This window comes from Drosophila ficusphila, unplaced genomic scaffold, assembly GCF_018152265.1.
Source record: "Drosophila ficusphila isolate 14025-0441.05 unplaced genomic scaffold, ASM1815226v1 contig_791, whole genome shotgun sequence".
Lineage (NCBI taxonomy): Eukaryota > Metazoa > Arthropoda > Insecta > Diptera > Drosophilidae > Drosophila > Drosophila ficusphila.
The window spans coordinates 17484955-17511465 of record NW_025064737.1 but is presented as its reverse complement, the minus strand read 5'-3'; the positions used below and the strand labels follow the sequence as shown (position 1 = coordinate 17511465).

General features: G+C 45.6%; 8 protein-coding genes across 9 annotated transcripts; 4 read left to right on the top strand and 4 right to left on the bottom strand.

Moving 5' to 3' along the window:
• Nucleotides 1-805: 805 nt before the first annotated feature.
• Nucleotides 806-4710, bottom strand: LOC108092196 (dynein regulatory complex subunit 6). The gene is made up of 3 exons (XM_017191723.2): nt 4033-4710; nt 2421-3709; nt 806-2365 (listed from the first exon to the last, which is right to left on the bottom strand). The coding sequence occupies exons 1-3, from the start codon at nt 4117-4119 to the stop codon at nt 1846-1848; spliced, it is 1896 nt and encodes a 631-aa protein (XP_017047212.1). The 5' UTR covers nt 4120-4710; the 3' UTR covers nt 806-1845.
• A 1137-nt stretch (nt 4711-5847) lies between these two features.
• Nucleotides 5848-7222, top strand: LOC108091943 (odorant receptor 88a). The gene is made up of 4 exons (XM_017191331.1): nt 5848-6659; nt 6714-6903; nt 6956-7111; nt 7175-7222. The coding sequence occupies exons 1-4, from the start codon at nt 5848-5850 to the stop codon at nt 7220-7222; spliced, it is 1206 nt and encodes a 401-aa protein (XP_017046820.1).
• Nucleotides 7223-8048: 826 nt separating this feature from the next.
• On the top strand, nt 8049-8746 carry LOC108091841 (putative gustatory receptor 85a). Its single transcript, XM_017191221.2, has 3 exons — nt 8049-8209; nt 8278-8536; nt 8591-8746. Exons 1-3 carry the CDS (start codon nt 8049-8051, stop codon nt 8744-8746), a joined length of 576 nt encoding a protein of 191 aa, XP_017046710.2.
• Nucleotides 8747-8962: 216 nt separating this feature from the next.
• On the bottom strand, nt 8963-14916 carry LOC108091895 (kinesin-like protein KIF19). The gene is made up of 6 exons (XM_017191280.1): nt 14766-14916; nt 11618-11824; nt 10055-11495; nt 9830-9978; nt 9421-9764; nt 8963-9332 (listed from the first exon to the last, which is right to left on the bottom strand). The coding sequence occupies exons 2-6, from the start codon at nt 11726-11728 to the stop codon at nt 9116-9118; spliced, it is 2262 nt and encodes a 753-aa protein (XP_017046769.1). The 5' UTR covers nt 11729-11824; nt 14766-14916; the 3' UTR covers nt 8963-9115.
• Nucleotides 14917-15717: 801 nt separating this feature from the next.
• Nucleotides 15718-18930, bottom strand: LOC108092161 (abl interactor 2). 2 transcript variants are annotated; one of them, XM_017191683.2, is made up of 7 exons: nt 18793-18930; nt 18263-18629; nt 17279-17901; nt 17129-17219; nt 17041-17052; nt 16785-16972; nt 15718-16716 (listed from the first exon to the last, which is right to left on the bottom strand). In XM_017191683.2, the coding sequence occupies exons 2-7, from the start codon at nt 18616-18618 to the stop codon at nt 16553-16555; spliced, it is 1434 nt and encodes a 477-aa protein (XP_017047172.1). In that variant the 5' UTR covers nt 18619-18629; nt 18793-18930; the 3' UTR covers nt 15718-16552. The 2 variants fall into 2 exon arrangements, with proteins under 2 accessions (XP_017047172.1, XP_017047173.1); XM_017191684.2 differs by lacking the exon at nt 17041-17052.
• A 253-nt stretch (nt 18931-19183) lies between these two features.
• Nucleotides 19184-20816, top strand: LOC108092181 (twinfilin). Its single transcript, XM_017191705.2, is given in 5 exon segments — nt 19184-19271; nt 19331-19408; nt 19506-19838; nt 19841-20280; nt 20345-20816. Coding segments are annotated over 5 exon segments (1029 nt in total). The 5' UTR covers nt 19184-19246; the 3' UTR covers nt 20498-20816.
• LOC108092182 (RPII140-upstream gene protein) lies at nt 20763-21884 on the bottom strand. The gene is made up of 4 exons (XM_017191706.1): nt 21644-21884; nt 21415-21580; nt 21264-21352; nt 20763-21203 (listed from the first exon to the last, which is right to left on the bottom strand). Exons 1-4 carry the CDS (start codon nt 21814-21816, stop codon nt 20846-20848), a joined length of 786 nt encoding a protein of 261 aa, XP_017047195.1. The 5' UTR covers nt 21817-21884; the 3' UTR covers nt 20763-20845.
• A 229-nt stretch (nt 21885-22113) lies between these two features.
• On the top strand, nt 22114-26126 carry LOC108092105 (DNA-directed RNA polymerase II subunit RPB2). Its single transcript, XM_017191599.1, is given in 5 exon segments — nt 22114-22279; nt 22406-22572; nt 22574-24575; nt 24636-25570; nt 25632-26126. Coding segments are annotated over 5 exon segments (3531 nt in total). The 5' UTR covers nt 22114-22257; the 3' UTR covers nt 26037-26126.
• Nucleotides 26127-26511: the final 385 nt, after the last annotated feature.

Below are 26511 nucleotides of genomic sequence, written 5' to 3'. Positions count from 1 at the left end.
CACTCATTAAAAGTAATACACTTTTTGTTTGGGTTATAAAAGGTGTGTACATAGGATTTCCAGAAGCTAATGTTAACAATTTCGCGCACATTTCTGCCTTATTTACGGATCCGTCTCGGCTCGCAGTCGTGTGTGTATTTTGGCAGCAATATTTCATAGTGTCTATGGAGCAGTAACGTTGGCTCGGGACATTAGCCACTGTGCGCCAACAACAACAACAACAGCAGCAGCAATAGCAACGGGAGAGCCACTAACTTGGCCGAATGCGTTTCGCGGCTTTCAAGACCGCTCGGCTTTCTTAGTTGGCTGCCACGCTGCCGACGAGTGACACACTCTATGGCCACATAATATTTTCATTCATTCGTTTCGATTCGTTTAGCACCGCCAAATGCTAAGAGTGCCATCGCCACCCCCCCTGAGATATAGCCACCCCCTTTCTCCTCCTTTCCCTTCCCGATTATCGGCCATAACCCGACACACGCCCCTTGATGGGTGTCAAAGTGCGTGCAGTGCCTCTGGAATTTGGCACGAGTCGAATGGTTTTCCCACTCGAGAAAAGCTTTTCGCGTGCACCACCCGCTTCGCTGAGCTGGAAAGCTTTTCCACCCACCGCAAATACGAGTTGAGGAAATGCGACGAAAAGCAGGTAAAAGCCCATCAATCAAAGTCGCCAGGTGATGTGGGTGAGAAATGAAAGCTCAAGACCTCCGCCAAGGAATTGTTGAATCACAAACATGGGTAGGACATCAATGTCATAATATCACTACTCAAAACGCCATTTTTAGAGAACAAAACAAACAAAATGTATTCTTTTAAGTATTTCGTGTTTATTAGGTTTCTTCAAAAGAAGTTGAATATCATTTATATGTAGCACACTTTCTAAAATTTTCCCCTCACAGGAATTTTATATCGTTTTCATTTCGATTAGCTTATAACACATGCAACATTTAGTAAATGTTTAAAAGTTGATTAAGTAAAGTAAAGTTCTTCAAAAGAATATATTCCAAAATTTCCGCTCTCTCTTACCGGGAAAGTCTGGCTTCCCTTCTATCTGTATCCGACTACTTCATTTAAAACTTTTCTCAAAATTGATCTTACGCCTATGGATTAAAATATATCAGATAATGGTTAGTTATATTTGAACATCGACTTATTCTAACAGCCTCTTTTCGCAAACTCGTTCCTCGAATGGTTTTGTTCAACCGTATTCACTTGAAATAGACACACTCTGATTAATATATTGACTTGAACAACACCTAAAGTATTATTTGTAGAAGTATTGTTTGGTTGCAGAAATATTGATTCGTTCCCAAACCCTATTAAAAGTTAAGTTATATATGGAAATGCAAGCTCATTGGACTGATAATTATGGCATTAGATTAAATATAAGTTAGTTTAAAATAAAGTCTTTGTTAGTTGTTATTGCTTGATCTTCTAAAACTAAACATTGTGGTGGCCATAGTACGAATATATAGCTTTAGTTGTGCTCGTTAATTAGTTGATCACTGAAATGTTCAGATGGGTTTGGGTGGGAGGTATGCTTGTACTTTGATATTTGGCTTCTTTGCTGGCGGATCTTAAAGTACGAGTCGAATGGGGTCTTAAAACAAATCTAAGTATCACCTCTAAAGTTTTTTCCCTCAATTTGCAGGGCTAAGAGTAATTTTCGTAGGTATAAATCAATGTACGTTATACGCTTAATAAGCTTCACCTAAATGAAAGCGAGAGGATCGCCGCCTAAACCACGATCTCGATAATCTCGGTCTCGTCGTCGTCGTCCTCCTCCTGCCGCCCCCAACCGTTTGGCGGAGTGTTGCGGCTCCGTCAGTGGATGTACCTCTCCTGCTATAGCAGCACCTGCTTCATTTGCGGCCTCTGCGCCTCCAGGATGCGCTGCGCCTGCTCGTGGTCCAGTCCGTCGATGGAGCAGGCGATCAGCTCCACGAGATTGTGTGCATGCGCCAGGATGTAGTGGATCGATTGCAGCGTCAGCTTGGCGCAGTTGCTCAAGTTGAGGATCCTCAGTCGCTTCAGGCCGCTCACAATGATCCTCACAGTCTCGTCGTCCATGGTCATGCAGCTGGACACACAGAGAGCTTCCAGAGATGGACAGTTTTGGGTCACCGCCTCAAAACCCGCTGGTGTAAGTCGTGAGCAATAACCCAAGGAAAGGGCTCGCAGTTCCGGCAACTTTAGGCCATGTTTTAACGCACGATCTGTGATGTTGCGACAGCCCCGAAGATTCAACTCCTTTAGTCCGCGTAGCCTACTGATGGGATAGGGAGTCTCGCCATATCCCATTAAACCCTGATCGGTGATCTTCACGCAGTAATCGATGTTGAGGTTCCTCAGCCTTGTTTGGTACCTGTAATTAATAACATTTAGTGGCTTATGTTAATGGTAACACAAATAATCCTTACCTGCAAATGGTGGCCATGGTGCGATCGGTTACCGCTTGGCGGCAATTATCCAAGCTGAGCCTTCGCAGGTTGGGCAACCTCTCCAGCAGCTGGCACATGGAGTTCTCGTCTAAGAATATGGTCTCCTCAAGATGCAGCTCCTGCAGAGTGTAGTTCATATTCCCAGCCAGCCCCTGAACCAATCCCATGCCGGTCAACTCCCTGCAGTAGGCCATGGTCAACGCCTCCAACTGACCACTCAGCTGACGCAGTGCATCAATACAGTTCGAGTTCAGTTGGACGCAAAACATAAGATCCAGCACCTTCAAGGTGTTCTGCCATTTGTCGGCTATATAGAGCAGTAGTTCGTTGGTGAGCGATAGCATTCCGGTCAAATCCAACTGGCGAATGGGTGCTGACTGCGGAACAGCTCTCAAGACGGCTTCCAGCAGAACCAGATGGCAATTCCCGGAGAGCTTGAGGGTGCGCAGATTGTGCATCGTTTCGAAGGCCTGGCACCACTCCCGCGTATCGATGCCCGGCGAGCAGCTGAAGAAGATGTCCACGCAGACCAAGGTGTCCGCATGATCCCGCAGGACATCCAGCAGAGCACTCTCGTTGTTCCTTCGGAACTCGAACTGCAGATGCCGCAGGTGCACCTTGTTCTCCGACCGTCGCAACTGCAGCAACATGAGCAGCTTCAACGAGGAGTCCAGGCTCACGCCATCGCACTCGAATCCCACCAAGTGGGCAAACTGCTTCATATCCAGCCCATCCACCGACTTCAAGTGCTGGTCATCCATGGAACTGGTGGTGGCAATCGTGAGAACCTTCAGGTTGGGCAGCTTGCCGTCCAGATTGCGGAATACGGGAGCGTGGCGCACCTGGAGGTGCTTCACCTCGTGGCCCACGAGCCGCAGAAAGTTATCCAACTGGCAGCACTGGCGGAGGTTCCGCAGCTCGATCCGCTCGAAGCTCAAGTAGCAGTTGCCGCCCTTCGCGTGCTTGTGGATCGCCTCCAAGTTGTGTTGCGTCACTATCACCTTGCCCTTCTCCATGAAGCGCCGTCGGTGGACCAGATCCCGACATCGCCAGGACACCATGCGCAACTGCTGCAGATCGTTGTAGGACAGGTAGGACATGATCTCCAGCCACATCTCATTGGGCAGCTCTTCGATGGGCGCCTTTTTCGGCACCTCCTCCTTTTCGGAACCCGGTTTTTCGGGGGTTGGTGGCGGTGTAGGTGGCGCCGCAATGGAGCGGGCCAAAGCCAGCAGGGGATTCATATTCAACTCCATTCTATTGGGAGCCTGAAAAAAATAAATTTCTATTTTATTATGGTATTAACTGAAGGAACTATTTTACAATGGGACACTACAAATTAATATACATACTAATAAGTATACATATATGTACCTCTGATCTCATCGTATAAAAATAAAGTATCTAATTGCCCAAAAATAAAATGTGCGTAACCAAGGAGAAAGGTGCACTTGCGATCCTCCCCTTTGAGGGTTCGTTGCACCTGACCACCTGTTCTTGGCCCGGTTGAGTTTCGTTGCCAAGGTTAACGGCGGTTTTCCACCACTGCTTCTTGTTCCATTTGCCCCTTAAATTTCCCAGAACAACTCACCTGAGCGTAGCTGCAGCTCAGCCTCTCAAAAAGCCTCTTTTCGCGGCGCTGACTCGGTTTTCCACTCGTTATCAGACTGTTCCCCATGCAGCAACTCTATTAATTCTTGACCTTTCAATGGAGTCTGGTCTTGAATGGGTTTTGGAAGTTAACTTTACAACCTTGCGGTGATGGATTGTCTCAAGGTTATTGATTGATTATGTATTCTGAGTTTCTTTGGTTGATTTGCGCTGTCTGTATGAAGTTGGTTTATTGTTTTGCTTGGTTTTCAGGTTTTGGTTGTTATATTTTTGGCTGGAATCACTTTTGCGTTGATTTTGACTCACTGTAATCTGTGTGCTGTAATAATTATTCCCTACGTTTAACTTCTAAAAACACATTTAATAAACATTTTTCAACGCTGATTGGCACCATGTTTGTTTTTATTTTGGCATTCGAATTAAATGTTTGCTGCGTAGCGGAACTGAGAAGCGTAGATGTTTGCGTTGTGTTTGCGGTCGTACGGACGAATGTTTGCTTGGCTTTTCCTGGATTCTTGCACTCACGTTAATTGTAATATATTTCAAGTGATTTAATTCAATTATTTTTAGGGATTTTTCTCTCCAATTTGACAGCAACCTGCTGCCGCTAGTCGGGTTACAAAATCCAAATGCGAACGGAAAACAAACTTCTCACAGCTGTGTATCTGTATCTAATGACGAAAACCGCTCGTCCAGGGCCGCAGATACATTTCCAGATACAGATACTTCTGCGTAGAGAATTTCACTTAACACGCATGCCCTCTCTCTCTCCCTTTGCTCTCTCAATTTGTTTATGTTTGCCGCCGCTTGTGACCCACATACGAAAAAGACAACAAAAAAAACCTACGAGGGCGGCCTTGATTTCGGGGAGAGCGCACGGTATAGGGAAAACGAGAGAGCCAGAGAGAGAACGAAGTGGAAATATTGTTTGGTAAGTACGGCTGAAGGGTCACCCCCGGTTTTGTGCAGTGCACACAACGCACAATATTACGAAATACGCAAGGGGCATTCACTGCGCAAAATAAAAGGAATTAATAAAGTACAGTCAAACTTCAAGTGCACAAACTAAGAAACCTAAACATAAAATAATCCTAAATGATAGCATGTAACAAAAAAATGTATACCCACTTATGATTACTATTATTATTATTTACTAATGATTTACTATTAAGCTACCACTTTCTCTTCTTTCAGACAGTTATTTAAAATAAGTTTGAATGAACTTATGGGCTGGAATTTTCCCAAGACTTCCACTGCAACGCTTGCTGAGCAAATTAACCCGTGTGCCAATCTATATTAGCGCTTATAAAAGCGCAACCTATAATTTTGACAGCCTGCTGAGATAATGGATGCAATTATAATCAGTTGCATGATATAAAATACAATCGTAAGCCTTCATAAACTTATTTAACTTGGTATCCATTGCCTTTTACAGCATTTGATTAATTTTTAAAATGTGTACTAAATTTTTAATTTGCTAAAATAAAATTAATAAGCTTTAGGACCATAATTAAAAAAAATATGCATAATTTCAAAATACACAATTGAGAAAATAAATAAAAATAATTTCTTAGATATCGTTAACAAATTTTGCATTTTATTTTGAGGAAAATGTTGTTTTAAAATACGTACCCATTCGTAAGTAGATGTTCGACTGCGACTGTTGCGATCGGAAAACCAGTAATTAAAAATCCTAGGCGCAATTACGGGCGTAATTATCCAGTGTTTCTTACCATATATAAGGAGTCTAGTCCTACTGGGTCCCCACAAAGGAGTAAAGTAAGGTGACCTCACAATGAAGACCACGGAGATAAAGGAACCCTTTCGGATGGAGGACTTTCTGCGCCCGCAGTTGTTCCAGCAAGTGGCTCAGATGGTACACTTCCATTGGCAAAGGAATCCGAAGGACAACAGATTGGTTAACACCTCCATGTTGACATTCCATTTGTCAGCTTTTTTGAACCTTGCGTTCTTTGGCTTCAATGGATGGGATATTATAGGACATCTTTGGCTGGGACATCCCCTCAATCTAAATCCACCCGTATTGAGCATCACCATATACTTTTCGATCCGTGGACTGATGCTGTTCCTAAAACGAAAGGAAATCATTGAGCTTGTCAACGACCTGGACCGCGAATGTCCACGGGATTTGGCAAGACAGTTGGACATGGGGATGGATAAAACTTACAAAAACTTTTCGCAGCGCTATCGATTTGTGGCGATCTATGCCCATGTGGGTGGTTTTCTGTTCTGTGTTATGCCAGTGGCTGTTTTCCTGCTGACCCACGAGGGAAAAGATACTCCTGTTGCCCTTCACGAGCAACTTCTTGGAGGATGGCTTCCATTCGGGATGCGAATGGATCCAAACTACTATTTCCCGGCATGGATCTTTGACGTTGCGTGCACCATGTGCGGCTGCTCATTCTTCGTTACATTCGACAATCTGTTCAACGTGATGCAGGGACACCTGATCATGCATCTCAACCATCTCGGAAGGCGGATTTCGGAGCTTGATCCTCGCAAAAGTGTGACTAACGAGACTCAGTTCTTTGCAGATCTCAGGATGGTGGTTCAGAGGCAACAGCTTCTCAATGAGCTCTTTAGCAAGTGAGGCTTCACTGTATCAGCTTTGAGTTATAACACTCCATTTGAAATTCTCAGGTACAATGAAATCTTTAAGGTGGCTTTCCTTATAAGCAACTTTTTGGGTGCTGGATCCCTTTGTTTTTATCTCTTTATGCTTTCGGAGACGTCGGATTTGGTGAGCATTGCGCAATACGTAATACCCACTATAGTCCTGGTGGTCTTCACCTTTGAGATTTGTCTACGCGGCACGCAGTTGGAGCAGGCAGTAAGTTGGATGGATGAAATAATGAAATAAAATAATACTTCCTGTTTTGCAGTCTGAGGGACTCGAGTGGTCGCTTAGCCAACAGGAATGGTATTTGGGCAGTCAGCGGTATAGGAAATTCTATCTGCTTTGGACAAAATATTGTCAGCGAACTCAGAAACTTAGTGCCTATGGGCTGATCGAAGTGAATATGGTGCACTTTACTGAAGTGAGTGAATTGGAATCCTTGCTTGAGCAATTGTAGCTTATAAATATACTTTTTTTTTTACAGATAATGCAGCTGGCCTATAGACTCTTTACATTCCTTAAATCTCACTAAATATGCTTTTTGTACACTCACTGCTCAATCTAAAAACGTTAATCACAAGACTATAATTATTTGCTTTGATTATAAATTCAATTCTGTTGTAATGCAGTTGCGAATTGCACCGGAACTAGTAGCTTACTTTGAGTTAATTACCACGTAAAAAATATTCCCAAAGGAAAAATATCAATCAATTGATTGGATTTAGGGCAACGGAAAAATCAGTGCTTGGCTGATTTGCTTGCAACTCTAGGTTCAGTTTGTTTGAAAAGTGACCCTTAACAGGACAATGATTTCACCAAGACGGTTGCTGCAGTTTGGACTTGTCTGCTTTTGGAACTTGAATGGCATTACCACGTTCTCCATATCCTCTGGAAGATTACAGAGCTCCCGATTTCTGTCGTGCTATCGGATAATCCATAATATTCTTGTGATGGTCTTGACAATAAAGTTTCTGATGGATTTTTGGCACTTTAGCGCGGACTCATTCGATGAATCTCCGCTTGTGCGACTGGCAGCCATCACCTATTTTGGCCTTGTTTTTCTATCCCTGATAAGTTGTATGGCTTGCGCTCATCGACGACAGGATCGGATCCTTAATATGATCACAAAACTAAGGGATATGGAGAGGATGAGTAAATCAAGGGGTTATAGGGTGGCCAAGAGAAACAAACGATTTCTAAACTTGCTATTGATTATCCTGACTCTTCTCCTAATCCTTCGGCTTGCCGTTCATGCTGCCCTGAATGTGAATCGATTTTTGAGGGGAAACCACAATCCCTGCAACTGTTTCCTTTCCGAATGCATGATCTTCGCCGCGAACTCTTTGTCATTTTGCATAATGCTAGAAATCTGCAGAAACTGGTGGCGACTGCAATCGGGCCTGAAGAAGGTAATGTCGGATCCGCAACCATTTCTGGATCAACTTTATCGTCTTCGGAATCTGCAAGCCATGTTCCAGATTCTGGTGGAGATGACTGAAGAGGTTTGCTTGGTCTTCAGGTTAGTCTCAATCTTTGTTGAAAGTTAATAGGTCAAACTAATTACAAAACTCTTACATGCTACTTTAGATTCGTGTTCCTCTGCTATTTGATGCGAAATGTGTGGAGTGGCATTCGGGTCGGTTATATGCTGGTCCGAGTTTTTCTCGGACACAGTGCCATTGAATCGGAACTAGAGTATCTGCAGATGGTATTTGTCACCTGTATACAGCCACTGCTCTTTTCCCTGATGATGAACTCCCTGACCCACACCACGGATTCCCTATTGGAGACCACAAAGGCGGTGATCAGGGGTCTTCATAGTCAAGATGTGCAGATGGAGCGAAGTGTATGATAACTAAGCACAAGTATCTTTCCGATGTTAAAGTCATTGTTTTGGCAGATGGAGTGGTTTTCCTTGCAACTGGCGGAGCAGCACACTTATGTTCACATTTTCGGGACTTATCGCATGAATCGCAGCTTGGTTTTCGACGGATGCTCGGTTATTCTGCTCCATGTCATCTATATGGTGCAATGCGAGTACAGTTCCATGTTTTAGTAAAAAACTTAAACTCAAATCCAATATTTACATCTTAACTGTTTTTTAGCTTATGCACAATCATTTTTTACAAGCCTTTTAAATTGAAATAAATTACAAATTATAACTTACTTAAGTAAATAAAATGGTTTTTTTCTCATTGAAAATAAAAAATTTACTGTTTCGCCTTTTTATTAAAAAACTGTTTTATTCCTTTAAGTAGATTTATTGATACGTTCGAGGATGCAAAACACATTTAAGCGCGTGAGATGGTAGAAGTTATAATACACTAAGTAGTTTGAGCAGCCTGTCGCATCACCTTCGTAGTAATCCTAACTTTCAGTTACAGCTATTCCTGAGCACTTTTCCCTTCATTGGAATCCACTACACCTACGGATGTGGATGTGGATTCCTGGCCACTCGAAGCGAAGGTCTTCTAGGACCTCCGCCCGGAATTGCCGCGTTCGTGGCCGTAGAAAGTCGGGGCAGACGCGGATTTACTGGCGGACCCATGACTCGATCCACGGGATCATTATGGTTATCGATTTGCGGCAGGGGCGAGGCTGGGGACCACTCCGAACTGGAACTGGAACCAGGTGAGTCCGATCTAAAAATCGAATGAAAAAAATGTGAAATTTAAGTATGTATATAGTATTTTATTTTATATGATAACTGGGAGGAGGAGAGATTCTTACCCCGCTGTGTAGATGGGCGGCAGCTTCCTCTCATAGTTGCTGGTGCTGGGAGTGACCACACCTGCGTGGATCTCTTGCTGGTAGAGTCCATAGAGCTCCCGCAGTTCGTCCGGCAGGTCCACGTTGCCCTCCTCGATGAGTCGCCTCTGGGAGCTGATGATGTCCTCGCAGAGGCGTCTCTGTCTCTCCGCCCGCAGCAGCTGAAGGTCACGACGACGCAGTTCCGCCTGGCGAGCCAGTCGCTCCGCCTGCAGGGAAACCTTATCCGCCTCCAATTCGTGGACTCGGCAGAGCAGAGCCAGCAGTTCGCGCTCCTCGTCGCTACTGATGCGCTCTGGCAGCTCCTGGTTAGGAAAGGAATAAATGTGGAACTTCTCAAAAGAAAAAACTTAATCCGTTAAGGACTCACATCCTCCAGCTTTACTCCCTTCTGGCGGCACTGCTCCAGTTCATGCTCCGTCCTTTCTCGGATTTCCTTATAGCGACGAGTTTCCTTCTCGATGGCAGCCAGTTCTCCCCAGGCGTTCTTTAGGGCCACCGATCCCTCTGATTCAATGTCTGCAGGTGAACAAAGGTTAAAGAAAAAATAAATAAGATTGTGAATTATTAATTCCCTTTGGGATGGAGTACCCACCATCATCGCCCATTGCGTCGTACAGTTTCCCGATGCGTCCCTGCCAATGGGAGATGATCATGTGCTGTCGCTCGGCATCCAGCTCCAATCCCAGCAGATGACTCTCCGCCTCAAGGAGCTTCCTCCGCAGCTTCATCTGCTGCTTGAAGGTGAGAACGATCTGTTCGCGAAGGTAGCGCAGTTCGGTCTTGCGCTGCTCGTCCTGCTCTTGACCAGCTTCGGATCCTGCTGCAGTTCCCTGCTCCGAACCGCCAGCCGAACGTGAGGCTGCCGCCGCCGCCGCTGCTGCTGCAGCTGCTCCACTTCGTGGCCTATCGGTGAGCATCTTGGTGCGCAGGCGCGAAACCTCATCGCGCAGCTCCGAAACGAGACTCTGATAGTGCTTGGTGGGGAAATCCTTGAACTCATCAATGTACACGGAGTTCTGCAGCTTGGTGGTGATGCTGTTCGCCCGATCTGCGTAGACCAAAGTGTTTTTGGTCTCATCGCGGTGCTTGCTCTCCGGCGCCACATGGGCAATCATTACGGTCTTGCAGCGACCACTCAGCGCCTCCTTGAGCAGCCGCGTCAGCTTCGAGTCGCGATAGTTGACATACCTTGCTCCGCCGGACAGCGCATTGATGCAGTTGCCCAATGCCAAGAGGCTGCGATTGATGTGCGCTCCCTCCTGCAGTCGCTTGCCGCGATTCTTGGTCTTCTTCGCCCGCTCCGAGCCAGCGAGATCGGTGAGGAAGAGCCGCCCCTGCTTGGTGCCCAGCGGAGTCCTCGCCTGCACCGTGATGCTCAGGAGGGCGTGACTCCGCGAGGAGGTCTGATTGGCGGCCGTTGGCTCCATGGTCCTCGCCTTGTTGCCCTTGAGCAACAGACCCACCACCTCCTTTCTGCTGGCAGTGGTGATCTCCGAGAGACCCGCCACTGTGATGCGCTGGCCACGATGATCCTCCCGCAATTCCAAGGGTCCGCCCGGATTCAGCAGATCCCGGATCAACTCATTGTATATCTCCAGATAGGATATGGACACGCGGCAGGAGTCCGCCTCGGCCGATTCGATGTGACTGAATATATCCTTTATGGCGCGCACCATTAGTCCGATGTCCTTGCTGCTCACATCCGAGGAGTCGCAGGAGGCGGTGGGTGGGGCTCGGTCGGCGGTCTGCGGTTTCTTGCGCGGCACAGGACCCAGCATGGTGTGCGTCTTGCCGGAACCCGTCGCTCCGTAGGCGAAAACGGCCGCATTCAAGCCGTTGAGGACATCCCTAACCAACGGAGCCGTGGTGGTCTTGTACACCTGCTCCTGGCTGTCGTTCTCCCGGAAAACATGATCATAGGAATACTGCCGCGGTCGACTTTTGCCACCATCATCGTAAAGTAGTGAGCCGCCGGAAACGACTTCAATGCATCGTTCTGTGGCCTCCAAGCTCGGTCGAACTCGAACAGCAACCTAGAAAAGATATAATTCTTGCTAATTAAAAGTCACATTGAATTTAGATTTTGCCTTATTGATTTCAACTTCGGTTGAGATCAATTAAGATATATTCTCTGAAAAATAGTTCAAATACCCACCACTAATCGCTCCTCCTGTGCTGGCTGCGCGGTGGCAATGGATCGTCCTTGGGAGGAGTTGCTGCCCCCGCTGCTTCCCGACCAGCTGCTCGCTCCAGCACTGGCCGCCATCGCTCCGATCCTTCGGGATATATGGTTATTGATGTGGGTAAATGGAACCTTGGTCCTTGGACGGCCACGTGCCGCCTGCCTGGCTGATGACCTGACCTGGACAGGACCATTACAAATCGTGTCAATTTGTTGTCAACAATCGTAAAAATGCCATCAGCGCGGGAAACACCCAACGAACTCTTAATGGACTTGTGAATTTGCGCGCCAAGGTCTCGCCTTTCTGGAGGGTATTTCTGGGGAGCAGGTCCTTCAGGTCCTGAGGGTCTTGTTTACCTGTGGCTCCCGAAAGCTTAAGGACCTGGCGTGAGCCATAAATCAAGCCGTGAACTTGAACACCCGAAAGTGCCTGCGTGTCTTAGAATGCAAATCAAAAGGAGCAATTCGATGGTCATCGAGAGGGTACTGTACTTTTTTTTCGAATCGAGAGAAGTCTTTGAACTTTTAGATATTTTCAAAATGTCCTTCTAACAGGGAAAGTTTCTTAAAGCACCACGTGCTGATTGCTGAAGGTTAAACGATTTAAGGCATAGAGAAGCACTTGTGTTAAAAATTCATTATTAGTTATCCATTTACATTTATAAATAGTAAGGCGTAAACGCGGGTGTCAACTGACATGGAATTATAACTCCAATCAAGCTAATCCATAACCCATTTCCATGTGTCTGAAATATTGTGACCTCTGAACCAAGACATGTCACCAATCAAACAACCGATTCCGATTCCATAAGCCGACAACCAACTGTCGCTTCCCCAAACCCATAATTAATTTCATTTGCCTAAGAGCTGCTCAATTATAAAACGTGAGAGCCCGTTGGTCTGACTTATTGGGTGCAAAGGGTTTGCATTATTAACTTTAATTCCACGTTCCCGTTCAGGTGCCATAAATATGTGATGAAACGGCCCCCAGCAAAAAGAACCAAGCTTCCGCGCCACATTCTCCTTAAATATGTACACAAATTACAGGCCTCGAATGTCAACAAATATGGGTGTTCAAATTGAGTGATAGGGTTGCGTCTGTTTCACTGAGAAAATCTTGCGGAAAGGTTTAACTATTTCAAAGGTATCATTTCGTTTTAACACTTTAAAACGCTTGACAAGCAAATTAAAGTGAACATGACCTTCATATTCAAGTTCACTTGAAAAAAACATGAAGAAATTAACATTTACGGCTTAATAAAAATAAAATTTTAATATAATATTTTTTTTATGATTATGGAAATTTTATATGTTGTTCGAAAATATAATTGCCATAAAAATATATAATATATATTATTCAGGGCTATTTCCTCTCAGTATAGCTTGACTTTAAGAGACACAGCGGCTAATTTGATAATGTCTAAAATCGATTCCAGTACTTTAATGTGCCCCGAGCACCACCCAATTTGGCCCGATCTGAACCACCGCCCTCAACACTTTCGCCACAGTTCTTGTTTCGAATTCTATTGCGGGCTTTTGTCGTTTATTGAATTTGTGTAAATTGCCGGCAGACACGGCACTAGAGCCATTGGACAGGACTTCTATATAACTCGATGAGGGACCGAGTGGTTGCTTTAATGGAGGCTCGGGTAGGTGGTTCGGATGGTTGGGTGGCTAGGTGACTGGGTGACTGGGTGACTGGGTGGTGCAGTGGCTTACTACTAACTTTGTCTTCCGTTGTTGTCGCACGTCCACTGTTAATGTTTTTAATGCTTTGGTATTCCATGTTTTGATTTCCCGGCTAGTGAACCCCATTTGGCATGATGGGCGTAAAAGGGGCGTGGCTTTGTTTGCCCAACACATAGTGGTCTGCTTGGAGCTCATTAGCGGAAATCGGGGAATGGGAATTGGGCCATTTTGGATGGGGAAAATGGAGTGCCGCCTCTGAATTCCAACTTTGAAAGGTTTTTTTTGGGGAAAACCCCTATATCGGATTAAAATGGTGCTTGTAAGGTCCTATAACCCAAAGCATGGCTAAGTAATAACATGTGTGGCAGACCTTTATCGCTAATGAGTTTGCTTTTTGATCCGAGACAGGTAGCAAGTGATAAAATATATATTTCCTTCGACTCACTTGGGGCAGTGGCCATTGACAAAGAGGATTCCAAAATAAACAAAACTTGCCGATAGGGATCTTACTAAAACAAAGACCTCTAAGCAGAGACAAATCGTTATTGGCAAGTCGTATTTCTATTTCCTTTAAAAGAGGTCAAAAAATAATAGCACAGGTGGGGGATTTATGGTATTTTTAAAATTCTTGTTAATGTTTAAAGCATTAGAGAAAATTTTTTAGGCTTTTGTTGGTTTTATTTTCAATTTAAATCAAGATGAAAAAGTATATTTTATTTAATGTTATGTTAATTAGCTCAAGGTTTTTTAAATAAACAAAAAAAAATATATATATATATAGTGTTTATAGTTTTCTTAGTGAAACAGGATGTATTCCTATTTCTTGTGAAAATCCGGGCAAGCTAACAAATCCTATGCAAGGTAAACTCGCAAAGGCGCCATACTATAATTACCCTCTAGGGACATTGCGTATACGCAGCGGTGGTGATTGATGGCCCGAGTGACCTGGAGACGACTTAATTACCCGAAGTTCCTTCCCTGGACACACACTCGCCGGGTTTATTTATAGACGCCCATCACGTTGAGTGACCAGCCCCTTCAATATGCATCCAAAGTGACGTCATTTTTCGGGTTAACTGCGATGCAAGTGCAAAACTTTTAACCTTCAAATGGGATTTTCAAATTAACGCGTTTCGGGAAAGTTGTGCGTGTCACGGAACTTGGGGAATTTCGACACTAAGTGGGCCAACTTGTCCGCATTGACGACGCGAATTGTTTTCGCCATAAACAAAGTGGCCAGTGGCCCCAATCCTGACATGAAATAATGTAATATTTTACACTTGGCCAGCAAGTAAATCCGGCTGCAAGTAGGTCAACTAAATGCGGTGCCCGCAGCGCGAAGCCACCCCAATCTCAACTTCATTTTGATTATGTAAAACAAACAATTGATAAAAGAAACTTTCCAAGCACCTCTGCAGCGCGGCTCACTTACAAATAGTTTTGTTTTGCACTTTATCCGCTTCGAAAACTTTCCGGACACGCCAATCGCCGAAAAAAACTTTAAAGCCCAAAACCGGAAATGCTGAGGCGCCGAGAACTCCGAGAAATATCCGAAACAAAAGCGGTTTGTAGAACCATCCGCGTCGACGTACCAAACTCAACTGAATTGTCCGACTCGGGCTGGTCAGAAAATAACGAAATTGTAGGCATGTCCAGGGGGTGGAATGTCCTGGAGGTGAGGGCCGGTGGGCATGTGGGTCCGACTTCTGGCACGGCACAATCAATTTTTGTTGTTGCCGCGTTTTTACCACGGCATTGTTGAAATGCTAATGCGCCATTTTGCATACATTTCTCGCGAGTTTCACCTGCCGCTGGCCAGTTGTGGGTTAAATAGTTGGCCCAAAGTTCTGTCAAAGATTCCATATCCAAGCTGTTGAGGTCCACTTTAATAATTGTACACAAATAAAGGTATTTCCATAGTCGAGGGCCCCAAAAAGTGGGCAACAATTTAGCACATTTTATGCAAATCATGCAGCCACTCCACTTTTTTGGCATTTCCGCCACGTCAACTCCTTGAAGCCTGATAATAAATGAAAAAATGAAACCCCCATATATCACCATGAAAGCACTAATTTACCCAAACCAGAGTTATGGAAAAGTTTTCCAATACGAGACATCGAAAGTGAATTGAAATCGGTTTGTGGAGTACCGTGTCGAAAATGATGGTTTGATTGATTGATTGACTGACTGACTGAACGACCCCAATGAGTGTTGGCATTTGTAAACATTTTAAACCATCCATCACATGCCTCGAATTTTGCATTCAAGATTTCGAATTTGAATTTGGCAGCCCACGAAGCCTTGCCCCAATTACGGATGTTTATTGGCATCCGGTTTGACTCACGAGAAGGTCAGTGCAAATTACACGGTCAAAGAACAAGGACTTGCGGTTTAGTAATTGAAATTTTTATTAGCTATTATTTTTTACCATATAGAGCGTGTGTGTAATTGTATTTTGTAAATTTAATTTGATTCCGTTGCTGGCAATTCCATTTTAACTAAACGTTCGCAAAATAAGGTTCTCGTTGCGGTTCGTAAAAGAGCAAACAAAAGTTCCAACTGGCCAATACTTAAGTATTAAATGCTAACTGAAATTTATATAACCTACATTATTGCTGGGGGAGTAAGGTATATTTATAGGTTAGGGGTGGGTAGTATAGGTGAATAATAGCCGGGAGTATCCAAGCGCAAGGCAAACAGAAATCGCTTGACAAAACTGTGAGCAAATATTTAAAGTAATTGGGCTGGTTAGCGGGGGCAGGACTGAATTCGTCTACGTCTGTTGAACAATTTTGGAATTTCGCATAAGTTATTTACGGATTTCCGCCATTGCCTCTCCCCCTGTTGCATCGTTTTGGGCTACTACAGTGTAAATAGGTTTAGTCGGGCAGCAAGCGTTGTCCTGTGCCCCTGGATCCTGTGTGTGTGCTTGTTTATATTAGACTAAATGCGGTTGGCTGATGCTAATGGAATTCTCTTCGCTCTCCCTGGCCTGCTGTGCTTGTGTGTAGGTGTGTAATTGTATAATTGTCCTTATCAATATGCTCAAAATGTTATCGTCATTGTCAACCGAGCCTGTTGCGATCCTCAGTTGTCCCCAGAAGAACTCGATAACTAAACGAAATCTTGGCGGTTCTGGAGAAACAGCAGAGGACTGGAACAGACCAGATAATGCAGATTATTGTAATGGTTGGCATGTTTAGAATATCGAGGCGAGGCTTAAACACACGGCTCTACGTAATTGCCCGGAAACAGGCCGGTCACCCCATCCATGACGCCCTCCCACCAGCCGTCGTCGTTCTTCTTGAGCACGTACAGCACCGAGCTCTCCTGGAAGCTGAGCTCGTCGTCCTTGTCAGCATAGTAGTCGTAAATAGCTACCACTAAAATATAATATTTTTAAATGAGCAAGCTCTTCCTTTAAAAAATTTCTTCAAGACTGTCAACATACCCTTCTCAATGAAGTTCTTTGGCACCCAGCCGGGCAAGTTCTGATCCTCGGGCACAATTGGCGCCAATTGCGGTCCCGTCGATGTGCGTGGTCGTCCGAAGTCCTGATGCTCATCCTCCGGCGGCGGCGGAGGTGGCAAAGGTGGCGACTGAGAGCCAGGTCTGGCAAAATTCAAGCTAAAATGATTCCTTTGAAAAATAAAAAAAATTATTAACTATTTTTAACCCTTTGATTAAGACAAAGACATGCAATTTACCGATTTGGATTCCTGGGTTTGCATAAAGAACATAAAACAAGTTATATATACACAAAGAATAAAAAGCGTTTGCAAGAAGCAGACTTACCTGTTGATGTTGCGACCCAGGGTGTGCATGCCAATGTGGCTCTGCTCGGTCATCTCGTGCTGCGAAACCGTCAGCGGCGAAGGGGGAGCTGCTAAGTATTACAAACGATACAATTAGCCTTGATTTTTGGTGGTTAGTCAATTAACTAACGTGGCATGCTGCTTCGATCGTCGTACGTTGTTGGTGGCGGCGGTGGCAGTGATTGCATCATGCCCGCAGAGGGCAGGTTTACATGGGTGGCTATCTGCTGGCTGGGTGGCATCGGGAGTGCACTGTACCCAGCGGCACGCTCATTGCCCGCCGCCCCTCCGCCAGTGGTGCCGGAGGCCATCGAGGAAGATGCCGTCGACATGCGCTTCGGATGCCCAATCGGATAGTTGGGGGCGTAGTGCGAGGGCACCTGCGGTGGATTGACCACAGGCGGAGTGCGGTATTCCCGCGAGCTCTTGCCCAGCGTTCCGGTATTGCTGACCGACTTGCCCAGGGTGCCGGTGTTTCCAGCCCGCGACATCTGCGGTGGAGTCGGGGGCTTCGTTGTCGGCGGTGGACCCACCGACGGGGGCAACAAGGATTGCACGGACCCGTGACTGGAGCCTCGGTGCTTCTGACGCACCTGCGAGTGAGAGGCCGAGTTGATGCCGTGACCAATCTCGTCCAGCATCGAGTAGTCGATGGGCTTGCGCACGTACTTAATCGGCTTCTCCGGATTGATTGGCGCCACGATCTTGAACTGGCGCGAGCTCACCTTGTTGGCAGTTAGCACACCAATCTCCCTAGGGGTTAAAAAAGAAATGTTATTGTTAAATAAAGGATTTAAATATTTTTTAAGAAAAATCAAAAAACAGTGTGACAAAATACACACAATGAAATAAGGGAAAAGCATATTGTTGATAATAACTGCATGACCTCATGAAAGTACGTATTATACACACAGAGAAGGTTTTCTCGTCGATGACTCGTGCTTAAGAGTACTGGAAATGGCAAAAGCGATTTCTTGTCATATTGTTCCTTTTATGCTGTAGTCTTATTGGTATATTGTTTGATTACCTTCTAAGAAAGAATCATATGTGGAATATACTAACTATTCCTTATGTATGGGAAAGTGAAACCCCAAAAACTATTGCTGACCCTTACCTTCGGGCCACCTTTTCCTTATGGATGTGCACCGTCTGGGCGATATGGTTCATCTGCGACTCCATCTCGCCGAGCTGCTGGGCCTGGAGCTCGAGGAGCTGCATGTAGCTGTAGGCGAGCGTGTTGATCTGGTAGGCGACACTAGCCAGCGACTGGGTGGTGTAGTTTTTGGTAGCCTCCAGGGCCTCCTTCTTGTCGTTCGAACGGTAGTAGTTGTCCTCGCAGTAGTCGGCCACCCGCTCCAGGTTTGTATAGCTGTCCCGGAGACTCTGGCGGCCGTCAGGGATCTCGGTGCGAATCAGAGAGGCTAGTTCGTCCATGATGTTCTCGCTGGCCATGGGGGCTTCGGTCAACATGGGTGTGGATGCTGTAGCCGAAGGGGAGTTTAAAACTATATTAATATTTCCGTTTTATCGCACTTTTCACGCCCGTAAACATTTGGGGCGTGGGCTGGCCCTCTGCCGACGTCGACGCCAGCTGCTCTAAAACCGTTGGACTGACTTAAGCGTCTGAATTTTAAGCGCACTCACTTTATTGACTACGCGATTGGACTGAAGATGCTTTTCCAGGCTGATTGTTTCGCTTAAATGCAGTTAAATGCAATTTTTCTTTACATTTTCCGTGAGAAAAGAACGCTGGTTGGTGCTGCAAAGTGCTGGCTTTGGCGGTGTTTATCAACACTGCGTGAATTAGTGCTGTCGCTTTTTCGTATTGGTATTTAAATTCAATTTGGTGACTAAACAAATTGCTGGAAAAGCTTAAAACCATTTATCAAGTGGTTGGAAGATTCTTTAAAACGAACTATTGAAAAATGATAACTTTTATATATCGCAATATTAAGAAAAGCTAAAGACCTAAAAATTCATTTTTAAATTATTAGTTTTGGTATCTACTAATTTTCTGTATTTCGTGTTTCGCGCATTACGGTCTCACTCGTTGTGAGTAATATTTTTTGGTTGTAAAAATAATTAAGCTGTTGTCCAAATGTCTCACCAAACGGGAATTCGAGGTTCGTTATCAGAAAGACCGACTGAAACCTGTTACTGATAATACTCTTCATTTTTTCAGCCAACGAACAGCTAGCTAAGGTGTTTGGAAAAGCTAAGAATGGTAAATTACGCGTGATAAAAGTTTCCATCGAGAATGGTGAGTGGATTGCTCCAGAAACGTATATACACACAATGTATACTAAGCAGTCTAATTTGATAACGCCGCTTCCGGTTTCACCTCCTCCCACTTACAGAGCAGCTGAGCTGCAGCGCCACGGCGGAGACGAAAAAGGACTGGGAACGAGATTACGACAAGTTAATAGGACCTCTTCTCGAGAAGGATGTGCCCTGCTATATTCTCTACCGTTTGGACGCCAAGATTCCACTGGGCTACAGTTGGCTGCTCATCAGCTGGACACCAGATACGGCAAGCATCCGACAGAAAATGGTCTACGCCTCCACAAAGGCCACGTTAAAAACCGAATTTGGATCGGCCTACATCACCGAGGAGCTGCATGCCACCACTTTGGATGAGTCGACACTGGAGGGATATCGCCGGCATAAGCAGGAGTTTGCAGCTCCCGCTCCCTAACCACTAGGGAAGAGGAGCTCAAGGAGCTGCGGAAAACGGAGGTGCACACAGAGATTAACACTAATACTCGGCACCAAACTCTGGGCGGGATTAACTGCCCCCTGACCGAGCAGACTGTGGCCGCTATTCAGGATCTGGTTCGCGGCAAACACGATTACCTGCAATTCCGTATTGATCTGGAGGAGGAGAAAATCCATCTCTCTCATGCGGCAAAAGTAGAACTCGCCGATCTTCCAAAGCAGGTGCCCGAGGATCACGCTCGCTACCACCTCTTCTTGTTCCGGCACACGCACGAAGGTGACTACTTCGAGTCGTATGTGTTCGTCTACTCAATGCCGGGATATTCTTGCTCAGTGCGAGAGCGCATGATGTACTCCAGCTGCAAGGCTCCTTTCCTCGACGAACTGGCCGCCCTCGGCGTGGAGGTCGTCAAAAAGGTGCGTGGATAAATATTTCCTCATGGGATTGCATTCGTTTTGTTTACTATTTTTATTTCCACAGCTCGAAATCGACAGTGGCAGCGAGTTGACTGAAGCTTACCTGCAAGACGAGCTGCACCCAAAGAAAATCCTACACCGGCCGGCTTTTGCCAAGCCCAAGGGTCCACCAAACCGTGGCGCCAAGCGCCTCACGCGTCCCACCGCCGAGGACTAAGTCTGAACTCCCGATCCCATCGAGTCAAATCTATTTATCAACCTTCTACCTTTTGTTCCTGGGAGAGCATTTAATTTATTGTATCCAAACGAGTTCCGTGTTCATTCGTATATCTTCTTTTTCGTGTTGTGTCCCATCTGTCGTCCTGTATCTATATAAATTGTTCTACGTGAATCGATATTTTTAGAGGCAATAGGCATTAACTGAAACATCGCATAGCAGCAGCCAACATGGGCTTCCTAAAATGTATTCTTGTCTATGTAACTTTAGATGGACATATTTGCAATTTATTTAAATTAAAAAAACTCAACTAAGTTTACATTGGCGACTACTTCTTAAACTCGGGACTTACTTGACCGAGTCGAGGGAAACTTGTTCGGGTACTTTTCCGTCGTGAGCTTTGAACAGCTCCGGAGTTTCGTCCTCCGTCAGTTTTTTGAAGGCCTGTTGGATGTTCTCGTCACGATCGAGTCTCCACTTGTACTGCCAGTAGCGCACCTCCTCCATGGAAGTACCGGATGCCTTCATGAGCAGCAGGGAGGCGACTCCAGCCACTCCGCCCAAAAATCCTCCAATGATTCCACCTGCCGCCATGCCCCGCAGACCCAGATTCACTTTGTACAGGGAGCCGGTGATTGATCCAGCCGCCAGGTATTCATAAATAGAGGATTTTCCACGGTAAACCGATATGCAGGTGATGATTCCGCTTTATAATACGAAGTATAATAAAATTAAATATGCCAAAAATACAAAATAAAAAACTTACAAGTAGGAGGTGGTAAAAAGACCCACGCGCCAGCCCCATTTGAAGCCACCCTTGGCAAAGTTGACTGTAAACTGGTCCTGCAGCTTTTTCTGCATGTGATATAGGCAATGGATTTTTTTTTTCAAGTTCAGTTATATGCTTAACAATCTACCTTGGCGTCAAAGTGAGATTTAAAGGCGGTCGCCTGGTTGTTCTCCATGAAATTCATGTAGCCCACGCGCGATTGTGTAACTCCGCCGTAAATTGCCCCAATAAGGAAGCCCATGAAGCCGGCTTGGTAAATAGAGTTCAGTTCGGAGGATATACTGCCGAACTCGCTAGTCTCATACAAGAATGTATCATTAGTTCAGTTACAATTGGAATTACTTAAGATTTCATACTCGATTGTAAACATTTGTTTGAGGCGCTCCGGTCCGGTTTCCTCTGGCCTTTTACTGGCCAGGAAAGCTTTGTAGGTTTTGTTTTCCTTGTCTACAATATCGTCTGCGCTGCGTTCAATACCTGGGAGAATGCCGGCGATCAGAAACCGCCGTCCTTTCCACAAAAAACTCATTTTAAAGGCGCGTTAAATAACCGAGAGAAATAAAAACAATAGAAAACAGATGTTTACCGGCTGTGCAAGTGTTGCAAAGCGTGATTTTAATTTTAATATTGGCTAACGCAGTAAAACATTTCCAATTGACACTTGTTATATTTTTTTATTTTAAAGAATTGTTCTACTTAAATTTAATTGTATGTTATTTGATATATTAAAGTTAAAGTTGCTATTTAAATCAGTTTTTGGTTTTTTTTCATCATGTCTAAAAGGCACCTTACTATTTTCTGCCTATGCCGTTTGCCAACACTGCACAACAACAACGCCGCCAAAACGCGTTGTCGGCAAACAATTGTTGTGAAATTTTTAACGATTTTATAAGTTAATTCATTACAAAACCAATTAATTGTTTTTTGTTTAGACGTTTAAAGTGCTATCGCACTTTGGAAAACCGGCATCATGATGTACGACAACGAGGAAGGTGGGTAAAATGATTTTGCAAAAAGTACAAATGCACGTTGGCATAGGAAAAAATAAATATGGCGGCTGGAGCGCTAGGGCTCCAAATTATTTATTTCGCTTATAATGGCTTAATAACTATCCACAGAGCTGTACGAGGAGGAGAATGCCATGGAGATCTCCCACGAGCTGTGGCAGGAAGCTTGTTGGATCGTAATAAACGCCTACTTCGACGAGAAGGGCTTGGTGCGCCAGCAGCTAGACAGTTTCGATGAGTTCATTCAGATGTCGGTGCAGCGCATCGTGGAGGACTCCCCCGGCCATCGAACTGCAGGCGGAGGCTCAACACACATCTGGCGAAGTCGAAACACCACCGAGATTCTCCCTAAAGTTCGAGCAAATCTATCTGTCGAAGCCCACGCATTGGGAGAAGGACGGTTCACCTAGTCCTATGATGCCGAATGAGGCCCGTCTGCGAAATCTTACTTACTCCGCTCCCCTTTACGTGGATATTACAAAAACCAAGAACGTCGAGGGACTGGACCCCGTAGAAACGCAGCACCAGAAGACTTTCATCGGCAAAATTCCCATTATGTTGAGATCCACCTACTGCCTGCTGTCTCAGCTCACCGATCGTGATCTTACGGAGCTAAATGAGTGCCCGCTGGATCCCGGCGGCTATTTCATTATTAACGGATCGGAGAAAGTGCTTATTGCCCAGGAGAAGATGGCCACCAACACAGTTTACGTGTTTAGCATGAAGGACGGCAAATATGCTTTTAAAACCGAGATTCGTTCATGCTTAGAACACAGCTCTCGACCCACATCAACGCTGTGGGTAAACATGATGGCCAGGGGATCACAAAATATCAAAAAGTCGGCCATTGGTCAGAGAATCATTGCTATATTGCCGTACATCAAACAGGAGATACCGATCATGATTGTGTTCCGAGCACTTGGCTTCGTGGCTGATCGCGATATTCTGGAGCACATTATCTACGACTTTGATGATCCCGAAATGATGGAAATGGTGAAACCATCTCTGGATGAGGCTTTCGTAGTGCAAGAGCAAAACGTAGCGTTGAATTTCATCGGCGCCAGAGGCGCTCGGCCTGGAGTCACAAAAGACAGGCGTATCAAGTATGCCAAAGAAATCTTGCAGAAGGAAATGCTGCCGCACGTGGGAGTTTCAGATTTCTGTGAAACCAAGAAGGCGTACTTCCTCGGCTACATGGTGCACCGCCTGCTGCTGGCCTCCTTGGGTAGGAGAGAACTCGATGACCGAGATCACTATGGAAACAAGCGTCTTGATCTCGCCGGACCACTGCTGGCCTTCCTCTTCCGTGGATTATTTAAGAACTTGATGAAGGAGGTGCGCATGTACACGCAGAAGTTCATCGATCGCGGAAAGGACTTCAACCTGGAGCTGGCCATTAAGACCAATATTATTACGGATGGTCTGCGGTATTCTCTGGCTACTGGCAACTGGGGCGACCAGAAGAAGGCCCATCAGGCAAGAGCCGGCGTCTCCCAGGTGTTGAATCGTCTGACTTTCGCCTCTACGCTGTCTCATTTGAGGCGCGTTAACTCGCCCATTGGAAGAGATGGCAAACTGGCCAAACCTCGTCAGCTGCACAACACTCTGTGGGGCATGCTGTGTCCCGCTGAAACTCCCGAGGGAGCTGCTGTGGGTCTGGTGAAGAACCTCGCCCTCATGGCTTATATATCCGTCGGATCACAACCTTCGCCCATTCTTGAGTTCTTGGAGGAATGGTCTATGGAAAATCTTGAGGAGATTGCACCATCCGCCATCGCTGATGCCACCAAGATCTTTGTGAATGGATGCTGGGTGGGCATCCATCGTGATCCTGAGCAACTGATGGCCACGCTCCGAAAACTGCGTCGCCAGATGGACATCATCGTGTCGGAGGTGTCGATGATCCGGGACATTCGAGATCGTGAGATCCGAATTTATACAGATGCAGGTCGTATTTGTAGGCCACTCCTCATCGTGGAGAACGGATCACTGCTGCTTAAGAAGACCCATGTGGAGATGTTGAAGGAGCGTGACTACAACAACTACAGTTGGCAGGTTCTGGTGGCCTCCGGAGTGGTGGAATACATCGATACCCTCGAGGAAGAAACGGTCATGATTGCCATGTCCCCGTATGATCTGAAGCAGGACAAGGATTACGCATATTGTACAACTTACACGCATTGCGAAATTCATCCGGCCATGATCCTGGGCGTGTGCGCCTCCATTATTCCCTTCCCCGATCACAACCAGAGTCCGCGTAACACCTATCAAAGTGCTATGGGTAAGTTTAATGATGTTCTCAAACAAGTTAAAATACTAATTTCTTACTTATTCCCCAAAGGTAAACAAGCTATGGGTGTGTATATCACCAACTTCCATGTGCGTATGGATACGCTGGCCCACGTGTTGTACTATCCTATGAAGCCGCTCGTGACCACACGTTCTATGGAGTATCTGCGTTTCCGAGAACTACCTGCTGGTATCAACTCAATCGTGGCCATTCTGTGCTATACGGGTTACAATCAGGAGGATTCTGTCATCCTGAACGCCTCCGCTGTGGAGCGTGGATTCTTCCGCTCGGTTTTCTACCGTTCCTACAAGGATTCGGAGAACAAGCGTGTGGGTGACCAGGAGGAGAACTTCGAGAAGCCTCATCGCGGCACCTGCCAGGGAATGAGGAATGCTCACTACGATAAGCTGGACGACGATGGAATTATTGCTCCTGGAATTCGTGTTTCCGGTGATGATGTGGTTATTGGCAAGACTATTACACTCCCTGAAAACGACGATGAACTGGACAGCAATACAAAGCGCTTTTCAAAGCGAGATGCATCCACTTTCCTGCGAAACTCCGAGACTGGCATTGTGGACCAGGTGATGCTGACGCTCAACAGCGAGGGCTACAAGTTCTGCAAGATTCGAGTGCGTTCAGTGCGCATTCCGCAGATCGGCGATAAGTTTGCTTCACGTCACGGACAAAAAGGAACGTGCGGTATCCAGTATCGTCAGGAGGATATGGCCTTTACCTGCGAAGGCTTGGCTCCGGATATCATCATTAATCCCCACGCCATTCCATCCCGTATGACAATCGGTCACTTGATCGAGTGCCTGCAGGGCAAACTGGGATCCAATAAGGGCGAGATTGGTGATGCTACGCCATTTAACGATGCCGTCAACGTGCAGAAGATCTCCACGTTCTTGCAGGAGTATGGCTATCATCTGCGAGGCAACGAGGTCATGTACAACGGACACACTGGCCGAAAGATCAATGCGCAGGTAAAACGTTGTTGCTTTCAACTTTCTACAAAACGAAACCAATTTAACGTTTTTCTTTTAGGTATTCTTGGGACCCACCTACTATCAGCGTCTAAAGCACATGGTGGACGACAAGATCCACTCGCGTGCCCGTGGTCCAGTCCAGATCCTTGTGCGTCAGCCTATGGAGGGTCGTGCCCGCGACGGTGGCTTGCGTTTCGGTGAGATGGAGCGTGATTGCCAGATCTCCCACGGCGCCGCTCAGTTTCTGCGAGAGCGTCTATTCGAGGTCTCCGATCCGTATCGCGTGCACATCTGCAATTTCTGTGGTCTAATCGCGATTGCCAATCTGCGCAACAACACGTTTGAGTGCAAGGGCTGCAAGAACAAGACGCAGATCTCCCAGGTGCGACTCCCGTATGCGGCCAAACTGCTCTTCCAGGAGCTAATGTCCATGAACATTGCACCTCGCCTGATGGTCAATTAATCATCTGCGGCTCGCTGTCCCGACCACTTTAACGCCCTAAGCTAAATGTTAGCAGTTAATTATTAAATTACCATAATTTTGACAACTCAATTAGGCGCTTTGTCTGGCGTTTTCTATTATTTGCTAAACTAGAGCGAATGCCCGCCGTGCATTTTTAAAGAAGCGAACGTGCCACAATATTTTTTGGGCGAAAGTCTGCATGGGTTCAAGAGCTCTTCGTGGAATGTGATTTATTTGCTTATTTTAAATAAGTTATTTTGCTCACAAACGCTTTTGGTGAGAGTATATGGATTCAGATGTAAGCTTGGTCAAATTATGAGTTATGGTAAGTTATACTTTGAACCTTTTATTATTTTTGTAAGCTTTTGGTTAGCCAAAATTAATTTGAAAAAAATGTATTTCGCTAATTTACGACTAAAATTTTTTTTATAGTTTTTTTTTTAAAAGTTAAACAATTTTTCAAAATGTTTCGAAA

What these genes read in the sequence shown, in the direction of transcription:
- LOC108092196 (XM_017191723.2), bottom strand. Translation starts at nt 4,119, where the DNA reads ATGGGGAACAGTCTGATAACGAGTGGAAAACCGAGTCAGCGCCGCGAA. An exon ending in TGAGCTGCAGCTACGCTCAG is followed by an intron (nt 3,710 to 4,032) that starts GTGAGTTGTTCT and finishes TATTTTTTTCAG; the next exon opens with GCTCCCAATAGAATGGAGTT. An exon ending in ACCATGGCCACCATTTGCAG is followed by an intron (nt 2,366 to 2,420) that starts GTAAGGATTATT and finishes TATTAATTACAG; the next exon opens with GTACCAAACAAGGCTGAGGA.
- LOC108091895 (XM_017191280.1), bottom strand. Translation starts at nt 11,728, where the DNA reads ATGGCGGCCAGTGCTGGAGCGAGCAGCTGGTCGGGAAGCAGCGGGGGC. An exon ending in CACAGGAGGAGCGATTAGTG is followed by an intron (nt 11,496 to 11,617) that starts GTGGGTATTTGA and finishes TATCTTTTCTAG; the next exon opens with GTTGCTGTTCGAGTTCGACC. An exon ending in CGACGCAATGGGCGATGATG is followed by an intron (nt 9,979 to 10,054) that starts GTGGGTACTCCA and finishes GTTCACCTGCAG; the next exon opens with ACATTGAATCAGAGGGATCG.
- LOC108091943 (XM_017191331.1), top strand. Translation starts at nt 5,848, where the DNA reads ATGAAGACCACGGAGATAAAGGAACCCTTTCGGATGGAGGACTTTCTG. An exon ending in CTCAATGAGCTCTTTAGCAA is followed by an intron (nt 6,660 to 6,713) that starts GTGAGGCTTCAC and finishes TGAAATTCTCAG; the next exon opens with GTACAATGAAATCTTTAAGG. An exon ending in ATATGGTGCACTTTACTGAA is followed by an intron (nt 7,112 to 7,174) that starts GTGAGTGAATTG and finishes TTTTTTTTACAG; the next exon opens with ATAATGCAGCTGGCCTATAG.
- LOC108092182 (XM_017191706.1), bottom strand. Translation starts at nt 21,816, where the DNA reads ATGAGTTTTTTGTGGAAAGGACGGCGGTTTCTGATCGCCGGCATTCTC. An exon ending in AATCTCACTTTGACGCCAAG is followed by an intron (nt 21,353 to 21,414) that starts GTAGATTGTTAA and finishes TATCACATGCAG; the next exon opens with AAAAAGCTGCAGGACCAGTT. An exon ending in CTTTTTACCACCTCCTACTT is followed by an intron (nt 21,204 to 21,263) that starts GTAAGTTTTTTA and finishes CGTATTATAAAG; the next exon opens with CGGAATCATCACCTGCATAT.
- LOC108092161 (XM_017191683.2), bottom strand. Translation starts at nt 18,618, where the DNA reads ATGTTGACCGAAGCCCCCATGGCCAGCGAGAACATCATGGACGAACTA. An exon ending in CGATCGAAGCAGCATGCCAC is followed by an intron (nt 17,220 to 17,278) that starts GTTAGTTAATTG and finishes TGTAATACTTAG; the next exon opens with CAGCTCCCCCTTCGCCGCTG. An exon ending in AAAGAACTTCATTGAGAAGG is followed by an intron (nt 16,717 to 16,784) that starts GTATGTTGACAG and finishes ATTATATTTTAG; the next exon opens with TGGTAGCTATTTACGACTAC.
- LOC108091841 (XM_017191221.2), top strand. Translation starts at nt 8,049, where the DNA reads ATGCTAGAAATCTGCAGAAACTGGTGGCGACTGCAATCGGGCCTGAAG. An exon ending in GAGGTTTGCTTGGTCTTCAG is followed by an intron (nt 8,210 to 8,277) that starts GTTAGTCTCAAT and finishes ATGCTACTTTAG; the next exon opens with ATTCGTGTTCCTCTGCTATT. An exon ending in ATGTGCAGATGGAGCGAAGT is followed by an intron (nt 8,537 to 8,590) that starts GTATGATAACTA and finishes TTGTTTTGGCAG; the next exon opens with ATGGAGTGGTTTTCCTTGCA.